The 27,990-nt window shown below is 45.9% G+C and overlaps 3 protein-coding genes across 3 annotated transcripts in view; 2 read left to right on the top strand and 1 right to left on the bottom strand.

Moving 5' to 3' along the window:
- The window catches only part of LOC131260226 (tachykinin-like peptides receptor 86C), a 47,796-nt gene extending 39,058 nt beyond the window's left edge, over positions 1–8,738 (top strand). The window contains exons 7-10 of the mRNA XM_058261920.1: positions 3,432–3,628; positions 3,707–3,843; positions 6,497–6,845; positions 8,058–8,738. Coding sequence (XP_058117903.1) covers positions 3,432–3,628; positions 3,707–3,843; positions 6,497–6,747 — 585 coding nt within the window. The 3' untranslated portion in view covers positions 6,748–6,845; positions 8,058–8,738. The remainder of the gene's footprint in view (positions 1–3,431; positions 3,629–3,706; positions 3,844–6,496; positions 6,846–8,057) is intronic.
- The window catches only part of LOC131260251 (mediator of RNA polymerase II transcription subunit 7), a 137,690-nt gene that overhangs the window by 51,917 nt on the left and 57,783 nt on the right, over positions 1–27,990 (bottom strand). The gene's annotated exons all lie outside the window — the stretch shown is intronic.
- On the top strand, positions 15,355–27,421 carry LOC131260860 (uncharacterized). Its single transcript, XM_058262697.1, has 11 exons — positions 15,355–15,442; positions 17,005–17,205; positions 17,344–17,506; positions 19,388–19,569; positions 23,108–23,289; positions 23,433–23,635; positions 23,713–23,959; positions 24,068–24,179; positions 26,621–26,780; positions 26,908–27,035; positions 27,161–27,421. The coding sequence occupies exons 1-11, from the start codon at positions 15,355–15,357 to the stop codon at positions 27,214–27,216; spliced, it is 1,722 nt and encodes a 573-aa protein (XP_058118680.1). The 3' UTR covers positions 27,217–27,421.

The raw sequence follows: 27,990 nt of genomic DNA, 5'->3' as shown, positions 1-27,990 counted from the left end.
AGCGACCATCGCGCTTCCTTATCGGAAATTTCGTGTTGCCCGGGTTTGACCATAGCTTTGTTTTTCGTTTCCCCCCGTGGCCTGAACATGTCACTCCCGAGACACACACACACACCCAACACACAATGTCGGTGAAGTGTTGTGCACCGGTTTTGCCTCCCGGACGGTAGATTATTTGTAGCAGCATCTTTCCGTGTTTTCCTGTTTCCTTTCGTTTTCTCGTCTCGTCTTGTCACCGGCAGATCGGAAGACAGTTGCGACCAACTCCCCAGATAGCATTAATATTGCATCCGGTGCGGATCGGGGAGAACGATACCGGCAACAAATAAAACGGGGACGGGATAGGAAACCGATAATGCCGTTTGCTCCATCGCGTAATGGAGCACTTTTTCGCGCGGTTTATCCCGTTCCCGGCAGAAGTTTGTTCGGTAGTTTATGAACTTCTGCCCGAACAACTTCCATCAGCATCTCGGCGCACTCGCTGTCGGAAAAGTGTCCTGCCCGTGTGATGTCCTCATTTGTGCTCCCAGTGTGAGAGATTTCTTGTTCCTCGAGATAATGAAGGTGTGTGCGGGCGTGACTACAATCAAACATACACACACAGCTACAGCTCGACTTCCTTACAAGACAATCGAGCAAATCTAACACGCCACCGGATGTCAAGAGTTAAGTTCCGGGGGGAAAGGATCGTGATGGAAGTTTATTCTGGCACCGGTCGTAAAGTGCCGCCGTCCACGAGCACGATACGACTGAGCAGAAATATAAAGCGTGATAAATGTGGTTAGTCCTTTGTGTTTATTAGCAATCAGTGAGCTGGAGGCTGGATCGGCCAAAGGGAGGATTTCCGTCCGCTTCGGGTCGGCTGCGGGCGTAAAATGGAAAACTTTAACACCGCCAGCAGGCAAACGCGCGCTGAAAGGAATATTGGAATTATGAAAAGCCATATTTTAGGCCTCCCGCTACCTGTGTATCGCTACCGATTGTGCGGCCGGAGGAATTTAATTTTGTAACGACCTACCCAAGGAAAAGGTAGTCTGTAAATGTAGGGCGACACCTTCAGATGACTTTAATGCTGCGAGCAAACTAATTTAATCTTTATAAGAGTTAAACAATAAATATTTGTATTAAGTAATTTTGTACCATCAGTACAGGCTGTCTCCGGTTTTCGTCATCAAATGGGACTTTGACAGCGACGAAAACCGGAGCTAGCGTCCGAAAATTTATGTAAAATTTCCATGTTTCCTAAGTTTATAATACCTACTCAAAACTTTACAGACACAGATCAAACGTTATTTGTGTACATTTATCTCATCCGAATTTTCAGCGGTAGATATAATTGGGTTTTTTGAAGAAAACAAAATGTGTGTGTTTACCATCAAATCGATGGCCATCAATCGTTTTATACTCTGTTTAACTTACTTGGTTTCTATGCCGTGTAGGTTTACAATAATACATTCAGTGTTTATATTAAAACATGAAACAATGTATGAGTAAAGAACAGAGCACGTTATTGTACACTAATTTCGAATTAATTTCAAACGACGTAGATCAAAGTCTACGAAAACTGGGGCCAGCCTGTAATTGTACCATTAAATGTCTAATTTATCATGTTTTGAAACAAAAAACAGTTGAAAATAATTAAAAATGAATGTATGTAAAGCGGATTTTTATTCCGCTGATTGAATTGTTTACACTTTGGTGACTTGAAAGCCTCTCACTGAAGCTTAGTCGATTGCTGTAAATATCAGTTTGCTGGGAGGTTGAAATGTTTGAAATTTGCGATAATTGAATAATTTCGATGCGCATTTCATGCGCTCGCGGATAATCCTTTTTTCGCCTAAGCTAGAGAGTGTTCACTTATCCGGATTCCTCTTTGAAATGCGATCCCCGTGACGGGGTTTTCTGCTATTTTGGCCTCGTTTACCTTCCACCCCCGTCCGTTTGGTGGAGCCGCTTTTGGCCCGTTTCGCGGTAACCAAAAATGTAACCCACTAATGGGTTTCGTATGAAAATTAGTTCCCCATAAGCCAACCATTTACCAGCGGCACGTGCGCTTGACGTTTTTCTGTCGTGTCGTGGTTGGTTTAGATCCATCTATTTCCCCCAGTTTTTCCTCCGTGCCGGGTAGAGAGAAAAAAAAATGCTTTCGTATACGCACAGCAGAACGCGTTAATGTAGACCCCGGGCCGGGTTTGCTGCGTTGGTTTTCGGCAGCTTCCGACCAGAGCGCCCCTCCCCCGCCATACGAGTTTCGTGACGAGCTTCCGAATGGCGGAAAGTGTGCGAGAGTTCTTTTTGGTTCTTTTTATATCTGTTAACTCAATCCCTCCCGGTTTTGCTTACTCGGGTTTTGATTATTTTTTCTCGCCCCCACTTTTTGGCACCTTCCCGACCCGGGGCTTTACAACACTTCCGGGGGAAAAATATTGACACAGCCAACGGTCGTTCCACGCGCCCCGCTACGCACGGTAATCTTTCTTATCTACCTCTTCCAATTGCCGGAAGCTGCAAAATTTGCATTCCGTTGCGTCATTTCGTCGAGCAAATTGTGATGGAAATGATCCGGGAGTAGCAACCAAAGCTCCGTGGGAACAGGGGCGGGGAGCGAGTGGGCGGCAGTATGCCACCAGCCGGCTGACAGTGAAGCCGGCGTTCGAGCATCCTTTTTCTGCTCCTGGAAACTCACCGGAACGGTGGTCGGGCATTCGGGTTTTGGTGTCCATCATTCCCGGGAAAATGCTTCACAGAAACGGCACGGGAATGCGGACGACATCGGAATGCCTCTATTCTTAGCTTTCTTTGCGCTTCGCTGCTTCGCGCCGCCAGCGTTGACAGTTTTGCGTTCGAAATATTGCATGCGGAGCGCGCCATCCGGAAACCCATCCCGTACGATTCCGTGACATTTTCTTTGCATAAAGAAACTGCGGTCCGACGACGGAATGGATGTCGTCGGCATTGAGCGAACATCTGCTGCGACCCAGTTAGAATTGTAGTTGGATCGCAGCAAAAATGTATGGTCACTTATTTTGCAATGTTGTTCCGCTGGAATGGCTTATGGTAAAAAGTGTATACAACAGTGGCGTCCTCGGCGCTCGCTTTAGTCAATGTGAAACGGGAATGGATAGGTTTGATGGGTGATTTAGATTGCATTCAATGGAAATGAGATGGGTTGGATTCAGTCGGTGCTTGCATTAGTCCCATTGTCCCGATAGTTTTTCTTCTGGTTCGGTAAAATAATTTTGCATCGGAAAGATCTCAACCGCCAAATAAAAGCAAAACTCTTGCAACATGGAGAACCCGAAAGAAAAGAAAAATTAATAAATCAATTTTCAAAAAGCAACTTTCAAGTGTTATCAAATTTATTCATCGCCACTGGAGGACTGGAAAAAAGAAAGTCATCGAATGTTTTTCATTGCCGCTTTCTTTCTCAGGTTGTGAGGATGTTCATCATCGTGGTGACGATATTCGCCATCTGCTGGCTGCCATACCATCTGTTCTTCGTCTACGCGTACCACAACAACCAGATGACGTCCTCGAGCTACGTGCAGCAGCTCTACCTGGGCTTCTACTGGCTCGCGATGTCGAACGCGATGGTCAATCCCATCATCTACTACTGGATGAACGGCCGGTAAGGAGGGCCCGAAGCCCGCGGAAAGCGGACAACCTCCCGGGAGTTTAATAATCATTCCGTTTTCTTCCGTCTCAGCTTCCGGGTGTACTTCCAGGAGATCATCTGCTTCTGCTGCCTGCAGTTCATTAACTCGCGGATGCGGGACGGCGTTCCGAAGGGCGTGCTGCTCAACAAGAATTCCAACAACTCCGAGCTTGGCCGGTACCGGTCCTGTAAGTAATGGCCGCTTAGCGCCAGGGGAAGCGGGAAGGGAACAAAATTCACCTTGAATTCTTTCGCGTCACACAAATCTCACGATTAGCTGCGTGAATCAGGAACGAAAATAACCACATTTTCCCGGCCCGAAACCCAGCGGAAGTTCGCCCCCAAGGCTAATAAACGTCGGATTGGGGGGAGTTTCCATCTTGTTTTTTAAATTCCGTCGAATCTTCTCGCAAGCTGGCCTCACCTCGCCTGGAATTGATACTTATGACGGTAACCTTTTGTCTTGCCGGAGCATATTTTACAGCGATCCGTTTGGCCCGCTTGTCCTTTCCCACGTTTTTGGGACAGCTTAGCCGTTCGCTTGGGATAATTTATGGAAGGACCGACGGTTGAAATCAACCTGTCGTTAATTTTCTCCGGCCATTTCCGAAACGAAGCCCGGCCCTGACAACAGATTTCAAGTTTCACTTCACCTAAATTGCATCGTGTACCGTTGCCAACGGAATGGGGGCAATGCTAGGTCCCGGAAGGACGGTTTTTCTTCCGTTTCCCCGGAGACTGGATGAAGGACGGGTCCGTTACTGTTCCCTAACGCCAATCTATGGATGTCACTGCACACACACAAAATGAATGTGTAATTTCGTAGGAATGAGAGGCATGGAGCTTAACTCACCCTGTGTTTTGAATTGAAAAAAAAAAAAACAGCTCTTCTTTTGGGACTCTTTCTTTTACAAAAGGTCAACAATAACCTCACTATACACGTTTTGTTTTTGCGAACTTCATCACGGATGTCTGTGATCACGGATGTTGTCAATTTTCACGCCTTCGTTTTGCCCGACCATTGAAATCAGCCATCCAATCAACTGAAAGTTTATCAAACGGAAACCCTTCCCGGAACTGGCCCGCCACATTCGGGGAAATGCATCATTCAGCTTTGAGAGCGATTGGTTTCCGGGTTCCGGGGCGGTATTTTTATTTTTGTTCCTCGAACAAATATGGCCATACTAGAACGGCGGGACGATGGGCGCAACCTGAGTTTCGCGAAGGCAGATAAAGAGCTTGACCTCGGACGGTCATTTCGGGCCGTTGTTTATGAAGGTGTTGAACTATCAATGAATAATAGATCGCAAGGGTGCATTTGGGGGAAAATTGCTATCGCACGAGGTAGCAAATAAAACCCACTTTGGTCCGTTTATTGAAAGCATTAGACGAAAACGATCGAAAAGGGCAGCATCGTTTTTAAAGAGCGACCCTACATAAGTTTTAACGCGCACGGGTCAGCAAAGAAACATACGTGGAAATATATTGGGCCGTCAGGTTTTGTGCAAGGGAAAGGAGTTCAATTAGCTTTTCAAGCGGCAGAAGCGTACGAGAGCTGTGCGGTATTTTCCAATATCAATTATTATCAACTGTTTTCCATTTTAAATGATGGTATAATCATTTCAGCTGAATGCATTTAAGTTAACTCGTGTTTAATCGATTCTGAAGCAATTGGATGGGAAATTAATATGCTTTATTTTTGTAAAGTACCTGAAACGTTTATCATGGGGGTTTTCTGAACGATTGAAAAATCCTTCAAACTGCCAACGGTTATAGATTTATTTCATTCTTTCTTGAATGATATTTATTACATTCACTACGAAAACTATTTATCATTTCTAATCGAGCCCGTTGAAAAGGATGCAAATAAGTATCAGTTCGTTAAAGAGGGTATAACTTTTTGAGGTTGCAAACTTTGATTCCTTTTATGCCGCATTCAATATCCCACGTTGTTGCCTTTTTTCTCGTTTCAGAGATGTTGCTTAAGATAAAGGAGACAGAATGATGCCAAAAATTGGGTCTATTGACCGTAATCGATAATGGATGTTTTGACTTTAAGTTTCCCGTCATTAATCAACCTTTGTGGGGCGATTAAGAGTTTCACTGCGCTGGGGCGGGGTCGATCAGAATGCTTGGTCGGGGGAAAGAAAAATATGACATCCCATCGGCGCGATTAAGCGACGGAAATAAAGGCCAGAAACTGACGAACCCGAGTCCGGAGAAAGGAAAAACAGCACCCGAAGGAAATAGAACGATATATCTGCTATCAGGAAAGCGCATAGAATGAAGTGGTAGGGGCACAAAAATCTACCATATTTTGAAGCACACCTCGCAAAGGTTCTCCTTTAGTTGGGCCGATACTTTAACAACGTGTGGTCGTTATGAAGATCTTAAAGCACACTTGGATGTGCTGATTTTCGGCTATTGTGTTGAACGGTTTGCGAAATGCGATCGACCGGAAGCTATTGGGATGGGATTGGGGCCGTTTCTACTTGGCTTTCTACTTCCGCTTTCGTGTCGTTGGTGTTCGTTTGATTCGTTTTCTTTGTTGATTCACTCGTACGTTTCACTCCGTTGGTGTTAACGGATTTTGCAGCAACTCTATAAATGTTCCGTGTGGGGGATCATATTTTATTCGTCCTGTATTACTAGTTACAAACAATTTTTTATAATTTTATTTGGAAGTTATGAATGAAAATGCATGATTTATTTTTCAAATTGAATATTATTTGTTTGGTAAAGAATAATTCGTTACATTCTCCGATTGTGACTTCATTTATTTCACACAGGATTTTTCTCTGAAACAAGACTTCATTTATTTCTCACTTTCCTCTCCCGCAGATCGACAGCGATCCGTCTCGGTGCGATGGCGCCCGCCGAGCACGGAGGAGTACCGGATGCGCACCGGAATGCCCCGTCCGGTGCACCTGAGCGTGAACGTGATAGACAATGCGGCCAACGGGGCGGGCCCGGCGGACAAGCAGCCGGCGGTGGCCGATATCGCCGAGCTGCAGACCATCAACTTCCTGCACCTGAGCCACAACTCGAACGAGCTGAAGCACAGCTCCTCCAACAGCCACGAGTTCTCCTGACATCCGCAGTACGATTAAGCCACCGAGACCGGCGTCTGAGTCGGTGGCGGAACCGATGCGGAACGGCCGGTCCGGGAAGCTGGCCGCCCCCAAATAAGGTGAGTTCGATGCGCTGCGTTACGCATCGGTCAGGAATTTTCCGGTCACCGAACGCGACGCTTGGCTGCCCAGCTTGATATTTCATATCGGATGCCGGCGTCGCATCACATGCCATGAAGCTTCGACTTGAAAGATATAAAACAAATAAATAACTACAAGCCATCAACCCCAATTCGATGGTGGCATTCTCGTTACGGCGGCTTTCGCCGAAAACCTTACCCACCGGTAGAACATTCCCGGTGGTACGCTGTGCAGTTAATTTTCTGCTTCACTCAATATTCATATCGCTACACAAATGGCGGTTCGTGTTAAGCAATTTATTACAAAAAAGAAAAAAAAACAACGATCGGACAGAACTTTGAACAACTCTTTTCGAAGCCATCATTGCCTACGCATATCAACGTCCGTCGGTGATGATTGGATAACACCATTCGATACTGCCGAATATAAGTGTCGATTGGAAAATGGAAATTTCTTGTACCTCCCAAATACGATGGGATTGCTCGGGTAGCCATCAAAGCGAAGACTCGACCGGACGATGGATGCCTTGGGAGCTATATTCGAATTCGACAGAACTAAGCAGGCCGAATGTGATTGATCCCATGACAATCAGGCGATGTCGTTCTGCGTATCGCTCAACTTCGTCTCGTTCTATGGATCACATTTAATCAATTCGAGGTCTTGCTGGTAAAAGCAATGAACTCGAGCTCCTACTCCGTACTAGATTTGGATAGATTAGATTTAGATTGAACTTTTGCTTGCAATAGTCTGGGAAAAAAACAACGAGACTACCAATCACAAACAAACTTCTTTGAAAAATCAACACGATATAAAGATGAGTTGACAGTTTGTGCCCACGAGGCTCAATTTAAACTGTTTACAAACATGCTTTTTCAACGATAAAATAAAATACCGATCCACTCTCCCAGTGGCAGCCATTAGCAACGCTGTCCAGCCATCAGTTTAAGGACGTTTCCATGACGAACCTCTTCTCGAAGCGATAACTTTTGCAAAGATAAGAAAACACAGAACAATCGACAGCATTAAAGTTGTGTCTACAAAATTAGGTTTCAGCAGACAGCCAGCCTTTCTAATGAATTGGTCACCCAACCGGTTGCTTGTTTGGGGGGGGGGGGGACTGCGAACCCGGGGACAAATAATCTCGTATTTATGCAGTCTTTTCTTCTCCTCCTCCTGTCTATTTATTTCAGCCTCCGGAGAGCTGTCCTAGCGCCGGGCAGACAGAGATTTGTGCACTCTTCCACTCCGAGGGAAAGCGGTGAAACTCGACCGGTTCGACTCCTTCGCACTGCGTCCGGCAAATCAGGCCGACATTCGACGACATTCTGCTCGACAGCTAAAGCAAACACGGGCGGTTGCTACCCGGAAGGATCAGTTTCTAGCGTAAAAGATGAGATTAGACGGAGGAACGGAAACGGCGAGTGAATTAGGAGACCATATTTAACGTACATATTTGAACGTGATTTCATGTTGCTGGTGCTTCTACTAAATGGAGGAAAGGATAACAGAGGCGACGGAGTTAGACGGAGAAGAAAAACCTACACTAGAAAGAAAACCCCAAGCCCCCAATTTAGATCATGTTGATCGATTCTGTTTGCCAGAGTTTATAGAGAATTAAAGGAAGAATAAAACGAATAACTATTTAAACCAGAGACAGTTTATTTAGTAACGCTATCCCTAGAGAGTTCCCTGTGGTCGGGTCCTGAGATAAAACTATCGGAACACTAGTGTGGCACGGTATCCACGAATTAAGGCTCAAGGAAAAGGTACAAAGTGCAACGGGACGAATTTCAGATGATGATGATGTCTAGAAACGACGAAGTGGAAGCCAAGGAAGTTTAAACTATGAGAATATTCTTGAAATACAGAAGAGCCTGATGATTTGATAACTTGCTAGAGACTGTCTTATTATTCATGCCTCAAAATGAATCCGAAAGTGGTACATCCCGCAATATTTCAAAGCAGTTAAGCTTAATCAAATGATATAAATAAATATTTAGGTTTATTTTCAAATTTATTTTCAACTTATTATATTGACTAACCGAGGTGAAGTAGGTTACTTTCAATTTTGTTTGCATTATCCATAGGCTTATTCTGTTATTGTATTTTTATGATTGACATTAGACTCGCCTTTATGCTTCATAGCACGTGCGCGCTGTGAAACATCAGGCGCCTCCATCAAACATTTCTGCCACCATAATTGATTTATGATGATTGCAGTGCTTTCTCTTCTTATCGGCAATCTCACCGTCACAAAAAATATTGTACACAAACGAAGCGTCATTAGAGTACTTGTTGATAATTTGTACCTTCGGTTTCTCTCTTCCTGTTGCCGCTAGAACCCCTGGATAATAGTCTGGGCGAGATTACCGAAAATAACTTCCATTAATATTCACATCAATCCCGCTGTCACTTTTAGTATCGATAATGGGTCGTACACTGTGCGTTCTTATCTATTGTCCCCAGGTTTATTATACATTAGCTGTTAACGGGGACCCACCGGGCCCCTTTCAATTGGACTTTGCTTTTGTGTGGTTATGTTTTTATGATTCGACGTCTTCTTCGTAATCCCTTGGTCAATTACGCCCCATTGAACGGTACCGAAATCAGTCCAACCGGGCGCAATACCATCCCAAATTAACGTACAGAGATAAATTTGGCCATCGTAGAGGGGTCGAACAATGAAACTATATTTTCATCGAACTAGTCCGTATCAGCAGGGTGTATCACCGTAAGTTCACACTATTAAAAGCTCACCTCGCCTAATACATTTTTTATTAGATTGACACAAAACGACCGAGAAGAGTGGACAACGAACCCACCAAACTACTGACAGCACCAAATTCCACTCATTCGTTATAAACGAAACTGTTGGGCGGTGCACGGCGTGAAGCGAGGAAAAGGGCCAAGCGCACATTTCCTGGACTTCCCGCGCGTCCTGTTTAGCGTTTAGATTGCGTAACGAGGGTACGGTTCGTCGCCATGGTAGCCGGCAAAACTCATCAATGCGTCACGGTGGGGTTTCGGCCACCTTTTTCCCCAAACAAACCAAGTGCACAGTAAGACAGGACCGCAGCAGCATGCGGACAAACAGCAAGAGTGGTGTAAGGTGTAGGGTTTTTCTTTTAATTATCTTTAAAAGCACACGCAAAAAATTAACACACCGTCACTCGACATTAGCTACAAAATATGATCTGATGTTTTCAACTATAGAAATAGTTTATTTGTCACGTTACCTTTTTGGCGAGGTCCGCTCAACGTGTCAAAGTGGTCACACGTGAGAAACATTTTCCTCTGGAATTAAAACCCCCCTTGTTTGCGACCGGTTTTGCAAGCTAGCGGCGTATAATATCAATTATGGTAAAGACACGAAATATAATTAAAAAGTTAAAGAAGGTCGACCTTTTTCGAGCCTTTTTTTTCTGGCCGGCCTCTGTCCCATCGTACGCGTCCCAAAAAAACAACAAAATCAAAAACCCGCAGAAACCGATCCGGAGGATACAGCAAACCCATTCTTCTCACCTTCCTTTTCGGCAAGATGGAATATGCAAATCACACCGGGTGAGGCGTCATCACATGGGCCAGATAAAGACCCCCGAGTTAAAAAAAACTAAGTGGCCGTTGGGGTTGGCGACGATCTCGGCCGGCCGGCGTAAGTGGGTTAGCGGTAGATAACAATCAAATGTTTCGTTATCGTAGGCCAGCACCGGCCGGCGAGACAACCAATCTTCGACAGCATTTTTGCCTCCACCTGCCCTGAAAGGACACTTCCGACGGCGTGTAAGTGTGTGTATGTTTTCTGCTTGATGGTGGTGTGTACCATGTGTGCCTCACACCAACACCTACACACTGCCAACCGTCGTGCGTTGCTGTTTGGAGAGCGATAATCGGAAAGCCATCAGTTCGCTTCCGGTCGGTAACGTTCGCAAACTTTGCACCGTCAGTCCACTTTTCACCCACGCCAGCTCGGGTATTCTCGGTAAAGGTCGTCCAGTAGGCCGTGCTGGTGATGTTTGTTCGCATGACTTGCCCATTTTGCGATGCCACTCGGCCATTTAGGCCAGCGTTTCGAAGCAAAGCAAAAATAGAGATATGAAGGAGGAAAAAAAAACATCAAATCAAGAAAGGCACGCACCTCCCTTCCCACGAAGCCTGCGGTTACCTGTATTATTTCGTAAATATTTACACATATGCCTTTTGCACGTAGGATAGGTCCGAAATGGAAATAAGAATTCAACGAGCTCAGTTATACTGTGCGGAAACGGGAAACGATTACAGCAGAAGCCAATATTGGATGTACGAATTGAGAGTTTTTATACAGGATGTTGTAAATTTTTGCATAACTAAGTAAAACAAAAATAATTTGGCGATGTTCTTTCATGAGGACAGAGTCAATGCATTAGCATCCAACCAAGATATTGATAAAGGACATCTTGCCGCAACAGATATTCCTATGAAACTCATAATTGTGCAAATGTATGTGTAATGCCACCTTTTTCAACCGGTTTTACTTTAAAAAAGTTTGGTAAAACAATTCACATAACTTTGACAGTTATTTTGTTTGTTCTATGATATTTAACTAAATTTCTACTATAAATTATCGATAGTTTTCTCGAATGCGTTGTAGAAAAGGGTGTTGTTATAAAAATCGATCAAACATACTTAGGTTGTATTAGACAGAATCGATATGAGTGAAAATGAATAAGTGTTAAAAACATAGAAAACATTGGGTATGGTTTTTAATAAATTTTTACACAAGCTTTCCTTCATTTGGCTTCATAAATAAGTCCCTTGTTCTATCATTTCATTTCATTTTCCTTTCGAACATACTTTGCTACAAACAAACCGCTCGTACTGAAACTAAAGCTTCGATCGAACGGATGCCGTTTCGCAGGAAAGTGTGAACAAACGAGGCAGCGAGGAACGGGCACCATTTTTCCGCCAGCAAGTTGCACCTAATTCCATTAACGGTAGGTGTTGATGTAGAAGATCAGTTACCGTGGCATGGCGTTTTGTTCTGTCCAAACGGAACGCTCGGGCCAGATTGGTCACAATGACACGTCCGCCATCCTCTGGCTTCGGTCAGACGATGAAGCAATTCGCACGCATATCGACGAGCGGACCGTTGCTTTTCACAAGATGTCCGCAACTTGTTTCGAAACGTGTAGATGTACGATGCTGCCACGGTATGAAACGTTATCCGACACCGAACAAAAAGGGCCAAACAAAACAAAGCTAAGATTCAGGAGAACACGGTAGCGATTTCCCCGATTTGTAGCGAAGTTTCGCGTCCCAATGCGTCACGGCAAATGATCAATCGCTCTGCGGGCGGATTTAAGATTTATGCGGCATCCGAGCGCTGTTTTCCCGGGAGCGATGTTCTTCGTTTCGTGCCCGACTGTCTCACGTTCCGGCGGGGCATTGTCGAGCTCTACGGGGTGGCGGGGGCGCCTGTGCTGAGTAGCCAGGGAAAGTAATTTCCCAGCTGTTGCATCCCATCAAACGCAACAATGCTCTTCCGAGGACGGATAAAGCCGCTTGCCGCTAGGGCCGTCACTAAGAGCCACCACATCTTTCGACTTTGTATTTGTCGCTGAGCCGCTTCTGCATTCTGCTTGATTTTTTCTTTCCCCCCCCATTCGGTTTCTTCCCCACCGCTTTTGCATACGAAAATATGCCACTTTTGCCAGGAGCATGACCGGTGGATGGCAGGGCACGTGCCGGTAGACACAATCAAATTGGAGTGCTTTATCCCCTGTTGGCCGGCTGCCAGGTCAGGTGCTTCCTCGCAGGGTTGCCCACATGGCATCGTTCCTCGCACTGGACCTCGCACTCGGTACCGGATTGGACGAGTGGGAAAGAAAGGCTATTGCAGCGACAGTGTGTTCTTTTCCCAGACAAGCGGACGGAAAGATGAAAATAAAGAAACGAGTCAAATGCAAGCTGACGAAACGGTTCCCTCCCCGTTGCAACTTGATGATAAGCATTTGGCTCGGAACACCGGGACGAATGGATGGGAAAACTTTTCTTAAGCTACCCTCCCCTATTGTGCCAAGGGGTTTTGCTCGTGCAACGACGACATGACCGGTGCGAGCATCAAATTCGCCATCATCGCATCCGGCGCACGGTTGAATAATGCAAGCACGGGGTTTGAGTAGGCGATGACTTCATCGTCGGAAGTACACCGTACCCTTTGGTGAAGAGAAGTGGACCAGCGAATCCTTCTTTAAACTGACCCTGGTATCCGAGCTCCGAAACGAGCACTGACCCGCTTGTGGAACCGCTTGATTTGAGCGTTCGCCAGGGAGGGATGCACACCGTACTTCAACGTGCAAGTCTCTCGAGAACCATCCGAAACGACGTCTTGACCGAGAAACCACCGCCAGTCGAAACTGCTCTTGTTTGGCCCCTGGCTGGCTGAAGGAACCGCCTGGCAACCGGGCCCGGTGTGTATGTTCACCACTTTTGTGCGTGCAAGATTGGCCGTAACCTGATAGCGCCCGTTGGCTCGAATGGGTGAATGAGGTGCGCGTCACAGCCCACTCACAGGAGCCAGCGTACATAAAGCCCTAGCTCCACTCCGCTCGAAAACACACGCGTACGGGTGCCCCTTTGTTGGTGTTTTGTAAATACGCGCCACTGCGCCGGAGAAAATCCGCTGTCAAAACAAAAGCCAAGCCGGGGTACTTTTCCGTCGTACCGCCAACGTGCGCACAGCGTTCCACGGGTTCACCTTGAGCTGATAGCATCACGCAACGTGCTGAAAGCTTGCAGCAGATTGAAATCACCCACCGGCAGACCGCCCAATGGAAAGCGCTCCCAACCGGCCGCAGCACCATTGGAAATATTAGAATAGAATTGAAAACCATGTTTAGAATTGAATCTCATGTAAGTATAAATAAGCCTATTGCTATGGCTATGGGTATCACAAATGCGGAGAATCCTTATGGGGCACTTCATTCATTACTTGGCACAAAATAGTGTTACATGTAAAATGCATATCAAGTTTCTTTAAAATGAAGAGCACGAGTGTTTTAAACAGAGTTCGCATTTATTTCAAGGCAGTTTGAAGCACTACTGTTATATACTCAAACCACGTTGAACCATGTCCCGTTCAAAAGCTAAGTATTTCACCTTATAGAAACATATTAGTAGCACTGCAGAAAGATTAAATTATCCCTTTTTTGTTTTGAAAAGTCACAGATTTTTCACTATAAAACACAACTAAAATAGCGAATCGACATAGCTCATCGATATGAGGAGTTACTTCGAAAACGTTCGCGTAGTAAATTCTTTTAAATTATGAAAAGTGCATCTAAACTAATAAAATCCATAGTGCGGTTTGCATTCAAACACACCAAAGTAACAGTTTGTTTCATAAGTTAACTCAAATTCAGACTAAAATGTTAAGTATGCATTGTAATTGAACGCTTCGTATAATCGAAAAAGAGATAAAACGCATTTGTTTTATGTACAAGAGAAGAAAGGTTCAAGACAAAAAACAAAACCATGCTTCAATGTGTCAGAATTTCATAAAATATTTTTGAATAAATTACTCCAAAAGAGAAATCTCGCTTCATAATCCAAGAAAGCAAATTTCCTCAGAGTATTTTTCCATATCTTGTTTCTTGTTCGTCGTTAAAACGTTGAATCTGTAAGAAACTCTCGAGAAAATTGTTCACAAACAATATTGTATCCTTCGTTGAATCCATTTGTAATATTTTGCACCAATAGTACTTAACGAATGCGTTAAATAATCCGACCTAAAGGCTTCCTAATAATTAATGAGCGCATTTATCCGGCAGTTGCAAATCAATGCATGATCACGCCCGTGCTGTAGGAAACAAAAACGAGCCAGATTAGGAGAAAGACGTTTGTTGTTGTCCGGTACACACCCGGCACGCTTATCAGCCTCCGGGCGCATGTTTGGGAGATCCAACTTTCCCACCAGATCCCACCCGTTCCGGTCCACACCGAAACAAAATCGCTGGCAACGGTGGATAAAAATATCGGTGGATAAATATGGCGCGAAGCATCATCACAACATCTCAGTGACTGTTTGAGCAGGGAAATATCACACCATCACCACGGGCTTAGCGAGATAACGGCGGCGTGTGCGATACGAGATCTCGGTGGGTAAGATCGACTGCAATCACCGCTGCGGTTTCCAGTAGTCCCCGAGGTGCGCTGGACGGTGCACAATTTCGTCCCTCTTCGCCAGAGCCATGTGTGTCGCCTACGGGCAGGTGATTATAGTGCCCATCGCAAACGCGACGCGTAGCTGAGGTTCAGTGAAAAAAGGAAAGCGCAGGTCATTCCCAACGGAGCGCACGTAGCCGTCGTCGTGCGCCGGAAATCAATTTCCCACACCGTCCCACAGCGTACAGCGCGACGTCCGGTCGATCATAGCTCAATCGAACCGGAGCAGGATCAGCGAACGGAACGCTCTCCTCGATACGTGCAACCGGAAAACTGGCCGCCAGCACCATGGACCGACCGGCGACGACGGAGAAACCCGTGACGGATAAACACACCAAAACAATAGCAATCAATGAGCCACCAGAAGCGGGCGAAGGTGAGCTGACGTGCGGGGAGCGGCGGGGAGGATGCCGACGGCCTGTGAGATGGCGTTGTCGCGTTCGTTTTTTGCCCATTCGAGCCACTCGGCGCTGCCACATCGGGAAAATGGGCTGCGCTCCGAAAATGGCGGATGTCGCCAAGTCGATCATAATCGTAAAATTAAACCATCTAGTGTAGCGTGTCATAAAGCGAAGCCGGGCACGTCGTCGGCACGTGGTTCGGGCGACGGTGGAAGCGCGCGAACCGTCGGAGCCGTTTGGATGTCGTTCGGTCGGTTTTATTCGAACCGAGGGCAATTATTAGGGACGTTAAAGGGCCGCGCGGGAAAGCCTAATGATCCACACAAAATCGCATTGAAACGCGTGCAGCCACCAGCGATGGTTGGTGATCCGAAGCGACGACTCGGAGGCATCTGTTGAATAATTGAAATTTCCCCTCGAACGGGGTTGTACAGTTTTTGATGGTGGAAAAGATTTCACTGTTGTTCTATCATGGTTCGTGAATTTTGATCGAGTAAACACCGTTGGGAAATCCAACAAAAAAATCACATACTCAGTTCTGCTGAACTGAGTAACATGTAAATACCATGTTGGTTTTACATTTAAAGGTAATTCAATCAGTCACCGGTCGACCTACATTTGGTTGGGAAGGTAGGCGTGGTGAGTGTTTCGTAGAAATGTACAACCCACTCGAAATTTCATGCCATGTTTCAAGCATGTTAATTATAAACTTTTTTTTATTTTGTTCTCATATGACTTCTAGACCCGAACCACCAAAACGATACATTTCATCGGTTTTGCTCTAAATAGCTTTGATTCTTTCGTTGCTTCGTAGAAAATTATACCTACGTATTATTATGATCCAAAAGAAGCAACATCTAGTTGAGTTTTCATGTTTTAAGTGCATCGTTGATATCACTTTTAAGCATTTGTACCGGCATTTATGGCAATAAAATCAGTAGGGCAGTATTTCTAACACTCGGCAAGTAAGTATGCCAAAGTTAGTCTGCTGCTAAAAATACGTTCTATTTTATTTATGTAATTGAATGAAAGCTCAATTGGTTTACAAGTGAACTACACAAAATCCAGTTTTTTTATTTAAAATTTAGATCTAACTGTCTTTATAAATAAAAAAAGGGTATCTAAAGTCAATTGGTATCGTCCATGCATTTTTGAAAAAAAAGCTCTAATAATAACGCACACTTTCGATAAATAGGTCCTTAAAACAGATTCTTGCAATCATCGTTACGTGCTTCAAATGAACGTCGATGACGTGTGTTTCAATTTTAACGAGCTCGATATCCTTTGGGATGCACCATGAGCTAGAGTTCATTTAAACGCGTAGCGTAACGATAGCAACCTCGGACAGTCTCTCTCCCCCTTTCTCTATCTCCCTCTCGTTGTACGAGAACCGGCATGCCAGAAGGTATACAATAAATTAATTTAAATACCAGCATCTTTGAGCGTAAGCTCCTCCTCGAGCCGAACGGAGGACGCGGCTTCATAAACTGCTTATATTATGAAAAGCTCCTCGCTTCCTTCCCCCTTGCCCCTACAGTAGGTCCGGCTGACTTCGAGACGGCCATCGCCGCCACGGGCTACGGGCGCTTCAACTACATCCTGCTGCTGGTGGCGATGCCCTGCTGCATGACGACCGTCTTCGAAACGACCACCATGTCGTACGTGCTGCCGAGCGCCGAGTGCGACCTGAACCTCTCGCTGGCCGACAAGGGCATGCTGAACGCCATCACCTACACCGGTAAGCAGCTGCACCCGAGCCGCAACCGGAACGACGTCACCGTCGAGCGACCCTATTCAGTGTCCGGCAAAGTCTTTTCCATTTGGCAACAAGTAACACAACCTTTCTGTCTCTCTCTCTCTCCCTCCAACCTACAAGGTATGATAACATCCGCCTTCCTCTGGGGCTTCCTGTCCGACACGTACGGCCGGAAGCGGCTGCTCGTGGTCGGCTTCCTGCTGGACAGTACCTTCAACGTCCTGTGCGCCCTCAGCCAGAATATGGCGACCATAATGGTTTTCAAATTTATGGGTGGCTTCGTGTAAGTAGCGCAAGCGGGACCTTGCCACCGGAAATCTCTACCACGGTGTTTGTGTATGTGTGTGTGTGTGTGCCCCCTTTAGAGATTAGCCGACGATATGGAAATTGGCCAAATTATGGATGCACTCGGACTGGGCCAGGGTTGATTCCAGTGCATTCCGGTTCCCTCGGTTCCCCAGTGTGCGGTTGTTTGTGTGTGTGTGTGTATATGTGTGTCCACGATTAGTGACGGTTTGTTAGCCCCGGGATAGCAGAAATTGCTTTCACTTGTTCTGGTCAGCTTTCCTGGCGTACCGCATGCCTTACCGAAGAGGGGAACAGGAACTCTTTCGGGCCACAGGACGTTTCAGTAGCTTTCGGTGCTGCAGTTCGCACGATGTTTGCGAATGATTATATTGATAATCCTTGTGCAATGTGCGAAGTGAAAACGTTTCCGTTGATCGTGGGAAAACGTTTTGCATGTGCTCGGTGGCTTCGTGCTGTTCAAATATTTGCACCGTTGCGAAATGACAGGGAAATGGATGCGCGGTCAGCAAGTTTAGGGACAACAAAAAAGAGGTTTTTTATGAGAAACAGAGTATTATTCGAGTGCATTAGGATTAATTTAATGGTAATCGTAGTACTGACGTTCGAAACAAAACTTGGCAAAACGAATTCGTAACGAATCGTTGATTTTTCAAAATATTAAGGAGATATTGCGAACGAAACATGCTACAATTACAATTTAATCTGAAACGATGATGAACTAGTGATGTACGTACAGAGTAAGGATGGGTGATTGAGTTGAATCTTACTATTAAACGATTGATTTAAATCCTAACGGTTGTTTTTATTACTCCGTTTTGAATTGAATCCTTCAAGGGATTCGAATCGCAAAAAAGTGAATGAGTCAGCAAAAGAGTTACTAGTCGCCAAAGAGAATCGAATCTCAAACTGGAATTCAAATCTCGAATTGGGATTCGAATCTCAAACTGGTACTTTACATACGAACTTTATATGAATACATATACAGTTTGAGATTTGAATCCTTATTTGAGATTCGAATCTCAGTTTGGGATTCGACTCTCTTTGGCGACTAGTAACTCTTTTCTTCACCCTTGGAATTCGAAACTCTTCGTGCAACTCGTTTACTCACTCATTCATTATTTTCGAATTTGAATTCCTGTCAAAGATTTGAATCTCTAATAACTAATTTTACACGCTTCAAATCACAAAAAAGAGACTTAAAGATTCAAATTCTCGTGACAATTGGTCACTCTGGTTCAAATCTTTTAAAAGTGTTGTTATTCTCATCACTAGATTAAACCACTTTCCATTCACTGTATCTTCCACACGTCGGTCGGATGAAGCAGTAGAAACCAGAATTAGAACTCATTGCAGCGGGTGAGAGGTGAACGGAGGGAGGGTGCAGATGGCGTGTGTCCCAATTCCGGCATCGATCATTAAACTCCGGAAATGGTAGACAACGACGAGGAGCTGGGAAAACGTATTAAATCTGTCTCATTTCGCCCGGAAACTGGCAGCGTTTCGTTTGATGTTCGCCTTTCCGGTATGCGACGTGACGAGATTGAGCCACAGACAAACACACACACACACACACTTCCGGGTCTGATTTGTTTGACTTGCAGCAACTTCGAACGCCGACCATTGAACCGACGAAAATAAACGTCGCGAATTCTGCGGGACGAGGAATCAATAATCGGATGGAAGAAACTTTTGAAAGTCCTCTCTACTCGCTCCTAACGAAGTAGGAAAATAAAACTTTATGCGTTTGCGTGATTTAGATCGAACCGTCGATTGGTTGTCGATTTAAATGCGTGCCTCATCGCTGTGATATGCTGAAGATTTAACAGATCTTGTACTCCTTGGCATACGTTTACAGCATCTGCGGACCGTTTGCCGTGCTGATGGCGTACCTGTCCGAGTTCCACAGTCTGCAGCACCGCTCCCGGGTGATGATCGTGCTGGGTGTGTTCTACAGTGCCGCCAACATGCTGCTACCCGCCCTTGCCTGGCTGATAATTCCACAGTCGTGGAATCTGGTGATTGGCAACGGAATGTTCGGTAAGTACTTTCGAAAAACCCCGGCAGCCAACATCGACACATACCGACAGGACGTACTTTGCATTTCGATAGCGAATTCACGCAGCCCCGAGACAGTTTGGCTTCGACGAACCGAAGGCTGCATTAACGGAACCTGATTTATCTGTCAGCTCCAGCGACTGCCGTCGGTCAATCGCAGGCGGAATCATTCGCATCCATTGTCCGCTTGGACGGAAACGTTCTCCTGCGTCGATTCCGGCATTATTTCCGGGGAAGGAATAATGTTTGCCTAATCCCTTGTGAATGGGCGAAAATTGCAACTTATGCAAGCCAGCCCCCGGTTGCATTATGCACGCGAACACTTGCTACGCCGATAGTCCGTGAACGGAAAATGTTAAATTGAAGAGATCGAAAAGCGATTTTTCAAGAGCTTTTAGGATAGCTAGGCTGTTTTACGTTCTGTTGGAGGCTGTGATTTAGCCTGAACCGATCCTTTAAGTTAGTCACATTCGAAGGGTTATGTAATTTTCACTTTTTATGCTCGAATAGTTTAAAAAGGAATAAAAGCTTAGCTGGGAAGAACAGATAAGCAAACACGTTAGGTAACATGAGCCTAGAAATTGCTGGCAAATTTTTGAGTGCTGTTTACTCTTGAAAATGCTTTTTGCTGCCATTCGATACTTAAAGCGATTCTGAATAGTTTTCTCTTGCTATTGTGCGCAGTGTGGGTATAATTTTCACTTTATTAAATTTTATATCCAATGAATTAAATTCGAACCGGAATAGATTGATGGTTTGTTAATGAACGTCATAATTGTTGATTCCATTTGAATAACCACCTTTGCACATTTTGTATAAACATGTTTAAGGGGGCGTTAAATTATTGAGTGGTTGTACAGTGTAATGAGCAAAATCCAATCATCGGTCTTAGTAGGAAAAGAAATCGCTGAAGTGTATTAATACCCAGTCTCGTGTTTAGTAAGATATTTTCTCTGAACCATGTTTTATTTTCGCAAAAACATAGGAAAAGGGATGCAACAAATTTTAATTACTTTACCTGGAACAACCGGAAACTGCGTACCGGTAAGACTGAAGTATGTTTACCTCCAAAAGCATTCACCAAGCATCTCACGGGAAGCGAAGGACTCGTGGACATTCTGTCGAATTGAAAAGACTCGCGACAACGATAATGGGGTTCGAAAAAACTTTATGGCGACGAATAAAAGAATCAACGTTAATAAAAATCGACGACACCAGTTCGAGATGCCACCACCCACTTCCAATTCACACCTCGTTGGAGTAATGAACAGACAGAAAAAAATGGTAAACCCTGTGCCTCATAGCACCGACACGTTGATTCTGTAATGGCGAATCGATCGCATTAAACAGGGGGAAAAGGAAAAGTTTAATATCGAAATGAAGATAAAACGGCCGAGGCACACTTGCCGGGAGCTACCAGTGCTGTCGCTGGCGCTAATGAAACGAGTCAAATAACCAATCAAGTGGTTCGCCGAGGCGTTCGGTGGAAAAGGCTCAGCACCCGGCCGGCACCGATTCAGGCGCAAAATTCGTCGAACCGTCGCCTGGCAACGGATAAATTGAATTTTCGAGCATTCTCCTAAACCGTCTCGTTCTTCTCGTGTCGTTGAAGGTTCTGTCGGTTTGCTCCATGTGTTCCCGACGGGGATTGAAGGATTATTATAAGCAGTTAATGGTGGTTGTAACAGGCAAATAATAAGCTTTTTCGCTCGAAACGAAACTCTCCGTGCAATGAGCGCAGACTGTATTTGATCATTACCAGATTGTGTAACTGGGGTCGTCACAGTAATGATCCTAAACATGGAAATACAACGGAGTCAAAGGCCTATATTACTTTACAAGAATTGGACCTATGATGTGACAGTGAAAACTGATTTGATCGCACGGATACAAATTTACACGGAGAGACTTACTGATTTTTTTGTCTTGTTGTCATCAAATGTTACGATTTCTTTGTAAACAGTTTTTTCCAATAGTTAGCGTTGGATATTAGTTCAATTAAGGCGTTTTAACGAAGTTTTGGTTTTTACCAACGTCAAATGAAATCACACGATCTTTTGTTGTAATTTTATACAGGACATTCCCTTATTACCTTCTTACTAATCGTTTAAGTCCCCATCCATCATTTGTTATGAAAATGTGTACAATGAAAATATATTATATTTTACTAAAAGAAATTTCTTAGATTGCTTCCTCCAGAATCACACTGTTTGTTTTTCTAACCAAGCGAAAAACTATTTACTGCTTTTTCTCACCAATTTTATCAATGACACCTTTGATCAAACTCTTGGAAGCGAAAACTCGTCATCTGCCAAAAATAGCGTCACAAGAAATCTGTGTCGACGACTTCCAGCGAATGCGCTCCCCTAGTTTTGTGTGAGTGTTTCCAATCTTTCCATTCCCTTCCCGGAAGCAGGAATGTCAATGAAAGCTTTCGAAAAACGGTAGGGTGGAACCTACTTGCCCCTCCCCCCTAATTAGTATTGATTGCTTCGGCCGCATTCTCCCGTCAGAAGGGATCTAAGCCAGGGATGTCAAACATGCTGGCCACATGCGTCCCGCAAGAACATTGGATGCGGCCCGCGACCCCTTTGAAACAATAAAAAAAAATCCTTGAGTATTGGCTTACGTTTGAATAGCAAACAATTTGTTTGTGATTGGTTCGCGAACTGCGAATTGGAAGAGAACTGAAACAATGCCAATTTTAAAAACTTCTGTAAGAAAGTGATATACGACTTTGATCCACATTACGGCGATATATAGCGGTTGACAAGAGCACAGGTTTTACATAAATTGTTCAAGACAAGCGAATAAATAGTGTTCATAGAACACAAACATGATGAACTACAAGAGCATTCTAAATAAAATAACAGATGCGGGGCAATAAGTTAGCTATGGTAATAATACACCTTTACATTTCTAAAATCTGTACCATAATGCACAATAGTGTTGAACACTGATAAGAACATAATTTCATCATTCCAATCAATTATACGTTTTGGCCTGCGAACCTATTTTGGGAGGAAATGCGGGCCGCGAGGTCAAACGAGTTTGACATCACTGATCTAAGCCGTGCCACCTTTCCCTGGTCGTAATCTAACACCTCACTGGCAATGTGATAGCGAGCAGGGTTGATGAACAATTCGTCGACCATTAGGATGCAAATTGAATTGCTCCTGGTCATTTGTGCACACATACCCTCCTTGCAGGAGCAGGGAGAAAAGCCTGTTGGAAAGGCGAATATTTAATTTAACTTCACGGGACGCAATCGATTGAATTTCCTGCCTCTGGATGATGCTATTGATCTGTGTTCCTTTCCGGTGGATACTTGCACACACCCGCATTATATCGTCAGCATCGTCGGGTGGTGCCGGTGGTAATCAAACTGGACGCTCACCGAGAACGAACCCTGATGGTCATTTGATGGCACGACACAGATGGCGTGACAGATCTTTCGATTGTTATCCGGCACCGGTGCCTTCAACGACTTATAACCGTTTTTCGCCCGGCCTCGTTGCAGAGATCCACTCGTGGCAGATCTTCCTGGCGGTCAGCTGCCTGCCCGCTGTGCTGAGCGGCCTCAGTATGATGTTTCTCCCCGAGAGCCCCAAGTTCCTGATGTCGAAGGGGCAGAACGAGCGTGCGCTCGCCGTCTTCCGGTGGCTGCACGCCATCAATACCCGCGGCCGAGAGCAGTTTCCGGTAAATTAGCGACTGCAACTGTACGGCGGCGCCAACCCGTCACCTCCTTGGTTTCTTCTCTTGTATTTTCTCGTTTTCCCGCGCCTGCAAACTGCACGTAATGGTTGATGTCATGTCCACCGGTCCCCCTGCTGCTGGATTAGATTAAGGAGCTAATCAACGAGCTGGCAGCAACGAGCACCGAATCAACACCCGGCAAGCTGGCGGGGTCGAACGCGGGCGGAGACAAGCCGGTCGCCGGCACCGGGCTCGGCGAAGGCTTCCGCCAGCTGGGCATCATGTTCCGGAAGCCACATCTGAAGAACGCTTGCCTGGTGTACGGCATACAGTTTGGGATTCTGCTGGGGTAGGCAAAACCGCGCCAACGACCTAGCGCTATCATGGTTTCGTGAATTGATCCGGTTTCGTTCGCTCCGGTCCTAGGTTAAACACCTTCCGCCTGTGGGTGCCGCAGCTTTTCACCATCATCGAGGAGTTCGAACACGAGCAGCATCTCACGCATCTCGACGCATCGTCCTCGCAGGCCACACTCTGCGAGATGCTCGCCTACAAGGTCAACAAGACGCAGCACATGCAGGAGCAGTGGCTAGAGCGTGACGTTGCTCGGGCCCTCCACGGGCCGGAACCGGCTGGCGTCGAGCCGCTCAGCGACATCCTCAAGTGCACGGCCGTAAGTCCACAGGCCCTGTCATCTCTGCAGCTGGGGCGGATTTATTTTGCTTTCCCTTTATTTCCCTCATTGCATGCTGGGCGAAACCGGAACCACAACGGCGCACAGACAACGGAAGGTCGGATCTATCTGTACTCATTAATCATCGGGTGCGTCGGCATCGGTGCGTACGGCGTTACGACGCTCATGATTAATTCCATCGGCAATCGGAACATACTCGGTAAGTGCGTGACGATGGTCCGTTCCTAACCTCAATTCGGCCGGTGTTGTGCGTTCCGGGTCAGCTCGAGACAAAGATCGGAGCAACATCGTTTATCGTCCACCCGCAAGGAGCGGAGGGCTATCGAATAACCGCGACGTTGCTGCTGCTCATCCGTCCGCCATGTTCGCTTTGCCGAACGACCAACATGGCCGGGGGTGTGTGCTTTGCATGATGTGCTTGATTTAGCGCAACTGCTCCATTCCGGCTGGCGATGCGGTCCGGCTGCTGACTGGCACCATTACGTGCCGGTAATGAAACGGATGCCATTTCTTGCAACGCCAGCATAGCAAAAAACAACCCCGGTTCGTCGGGAGTAACTTAAACGTCTAAGAGTGGACCATATTTCGCCGTACGGTGAGAGGTTGGTGAAGTCTTTTAGATGGGTCTTTTAAGCGCCGTTGGCTTCGCTTCCGGTGACTCGGAGACCAGCATGCCGCCAGACAAACAATTTGTCTTCGGATGATCGGATGAAAAGAGAATCCCGTGATCCGTTTTAACAGCTTAAACCATCCGGGGAGAGTTTAGAATCGCGAATTGGCGTCCGCTAGGCAAGGCGTTTGAAGCCCATCCATCAAGCCGAAATTGCCGTCCGGAGAAATATGTCCACTCAAAAACGCTCGGAAAACAAAAATCCATCACTAGTGAGCGCTCGAAATGGGTTCGCCATTTAATAGTAACAAATCGTCCGGGGTTCTCTGATAAAGCTGAAACGGAAAGTCCGTTCCGACCACTTTGCTGTCAAGGTCACGGGTCAACCGGAAAACACGAGGATAAAAAACGGCCTACCACATTAAGCTTCGTTGCTCCGGACTGAATGAATTGGAGTTTCCCCGTGCGGCGTGGCATTAATTATCCGCGCAGTCTCTGGGAATTCTGGGCTGGCGAAAAAGGAATTGAACAAACGATAAACAAACACCAGCCCGTGGCCGTTTGTCATCGGTAAATTAAAACTGAAATTAATCTCTAACGGGCACACTTCTCTTCTTAATTCGTCCGGTCCGGTGCTTCGCATAAACATTCCTTATCGATTGGCCGACGTTTTTAAGTTTATTTTCCTTCATCTGTTTGGTTTTCATCAATTTTACACATCGGAGTTTATTATGCGCTGCGATTAAACGTTCTTTTTAAAATCTCCAAAATATTCACCCGTCGTAATTTTCGTCGTTAATGCACACTCCTTAAAAACATTTTTAAAGTTAATTTAATAGCCGTATCATTTAAAGTTTTCCCAAATTTTCCTCTTCCCTGACATAAAGGCGGCCTTTGATGGATGTAGATAACATTCGATAAAATTGACCCCAATCGTAAAAGTGGTAAACTGTTCCCTAGAAGCACAAAATAATAAACTCGTAAAGCTCAATACGAAGAAAACCAAAAGGAGATCGACTCCTCGTAACAAACTTAAGAGGGACACATATTAAAGCAAAGCCTCTACAAAAATGTTAACAAAAACTGCAAAAAATCGTCAAAACTCACGATATTCCATATACGATGAAGGAAAATCGTGATTACTGAAAATGCCACCATAAAATTATATAAATTCCTTAAAGAATAGCAAAAAATTATCACACCTCAAGCCTCACATCTTAAATGCAAGAAATGGTACAGAAGAAATCGGAATCGATCGTTTAACTTCAATACACATTTTTCTCATCTATTTTGTATAATCCTCTTATTCCAAAAATAATTCCTCGTGTCTTCCCAGCCCTTCGTTTACATGAGATAATTAAATGCGTTATTATGTTATCAAACTGCGAAACAAACTTACGAATGTACCGCTCACTTTCAGCTCACACGCTGTGTTTGTTTCACTTTTAGGCTCAAAATAGGACAACCGAGATAAAAAAAAGAGATTCCACGCATATCCAACACCTCAAACAGGCACGTCATCTGCTTCTGCGAAAGCAGACAGTTTCGATGAAGCTACTGCCGCGCGTAAACGAGATTCTGTCCGTGGAATTTTCCACACCAGCAGCAATTTTCCCCAGAAGCACGCCTGCTTGAACAAAGCCCTTCGGAACATTAACAAACTTGTATTTCAACGCATGCTTGTACTTTAACGCTAGCCTTCCCGTCCGTCAGTTTTTCTTGCGAACACACGTGAAGCTAGCAGAAAATGAGAAAGTTGGTATATCCGTGAGAAAGTTGGGCACAACCGGCCCCCGTTTCCTGGCGCAATGAGCCGTGCATCATTGCGTCATCCACATGGTTCCAGCAGGAGACCTCTGATCCGCTCGGATCACGCTGCGGGTTGATTTATTCCGAATCCGGCCGAAATGCAGCGAGCGAAAGGAAGAAGTCGTGTGATTTAGTGCCGCTATTAACATCTACCGAAGACATCTCGGCCGCAACTCATCTGCCCTCACGTTCGCCCTCCTCCCTCTTTCCCTCTCCCTCAGTGTACGGACTGCTGCTGGCCGGAACGAGCGGAACCGCCCTCTACTGGGCCCGCAGCTCCCTCGTCACCCTCATCCTGTCGTCCTGCTACATCACTATCTGCAGCATCGCATCAACGGCCCTGGTCGGCGCCGTCGTCGCCATGTTCCCCACCTCGATGCGGTCAGTATCCGTCCTGGCCAACACCCATGCGCCTAATGGGAACCAAATGGGTTGAGTGTGTTGCTTCTTGTTCTCATTGTGAGTTTTTCCTTCTTTTTTTCCCCCCCGGATGTCCACCTCCCTGCAGAACGATGGTGGTCTCGCTGACGATGATGTTCGGCCGCACCGGGTCCATCATCGGCAACGTGGGGTTCCCGTATCTGATGGCGCTCGGGTGTCTGCCGCCCTTCGTGATGATCGGAGCGATTGTGATTGGTGAGCAGTGCGCCCGGAAGCATGTGTGTGCCTTTGCCAAACTCCCCACGCTAACTCTCTCTCTCTCTCTCTTTCACTTTCTCCTTCCGGTTGGAACGTTGGAAAATCGTGCGAATCCGATGCAGCTGTCGCCGTGGTTTCCCGGTTGCTGCCGAGGACGGTGAAAAAACCGCTTCAATAGCACCACCCACCCCCGCAACCCGTCGGATCCAGCTTCCTGGTCGTGCCCATAATTGCTTAATCAATATTAAAACCGGCGTGTGCTGCTGGAGCGTGGAAAACTAATTAATGGAATCACACAGCCCAAGCCGGAAACCATCCACCCGAAGCGCGCTATAAATGACCCCAATTAGGGACAACGGCGGTCGGCCGATCCACGGTTCGGTTTAAAAAGAGTCCGAAATAAATTACTACAAACAAATAAATCCGGTGGCATGTAAGTGGGTGGGTCAAGTGGCTCATCACCGCGAGTGACATTGTTTAAACGATGACTTTAATTTTCTGTCAAACCGTCCGTTGTCATACCCATTGTTTTCGCCTCCGTCAAGCCCAACACGAGCGTCGGCTGTTGGCTTCTGCAGTTGGGCGTTCTCCATAGCACTCGATGAGGCTCGGGAAAAGGCTCGACAAAAGCCCAAGACAGCCACTCAAGCGCCGAGATCAGCCAACGCCGCCCCCGCTTTCCCGGGCCCCCAAATGGGGGTGCGATAAAATAGCTGGCGCTTTTGTCGCCACCGATCTCTCGGGATGGATTTGACCCTCACCAAGCGCCGCCAACGCCGAGCCGACGAGAACTTTATCGTTTATCATTTTCATTATCTCCGACATGCCTCGCAGGGTATACCGAAGCGTTCCCCCGTGCGTCTTACACATTATTAGAAATATCACCGCAAGTCGTTTCGGGATGGTTGGTTGAAGATGAAAAGGTACCGTCGGTTAGGCGAGGGGGGGGGGG

This window comes from Anopheles coustani, chromosome 3, assembly GCF_943734705.1.
Source record: "Anopheles coustani chromosome 3, idAnoCousDA_361_x.2, whole genome shotgun sequence".
NCBI lineage: Eukaryota > Metazoa > Arthropoda > Insecta > Diptera > Culicidae > Anopheles > Anopheles coustani.
The sequence above is the reverse complement of the archived record's forward strand: the minus strand, read 5'-3'. Positions and strand labels throughout refer to the sequence as shown.

Coding starts and splice junctions, on each gene's coding strand:
- LOC131260860 (XM_058262697.1), top strand. CDS start 15,355: ATGGACCGACCGGCGACGACGGAGAAACCCGTGACGGATAAACACACC. Junction 15,443..17,004: donor GCCACCAGAAGCGGGCGAAG/GTGAGCTGACGT, acceptor TTGCCCCTACAG/TAGGTCCGGCTGACTTCGAG. Junction 19,570..23,107: donor GATTGGCAACGGAATGTTCG/GTAAGTACTTTC, acceptor GCCTCGTTGCAG/AGATCCACTCGTGGCAGATC.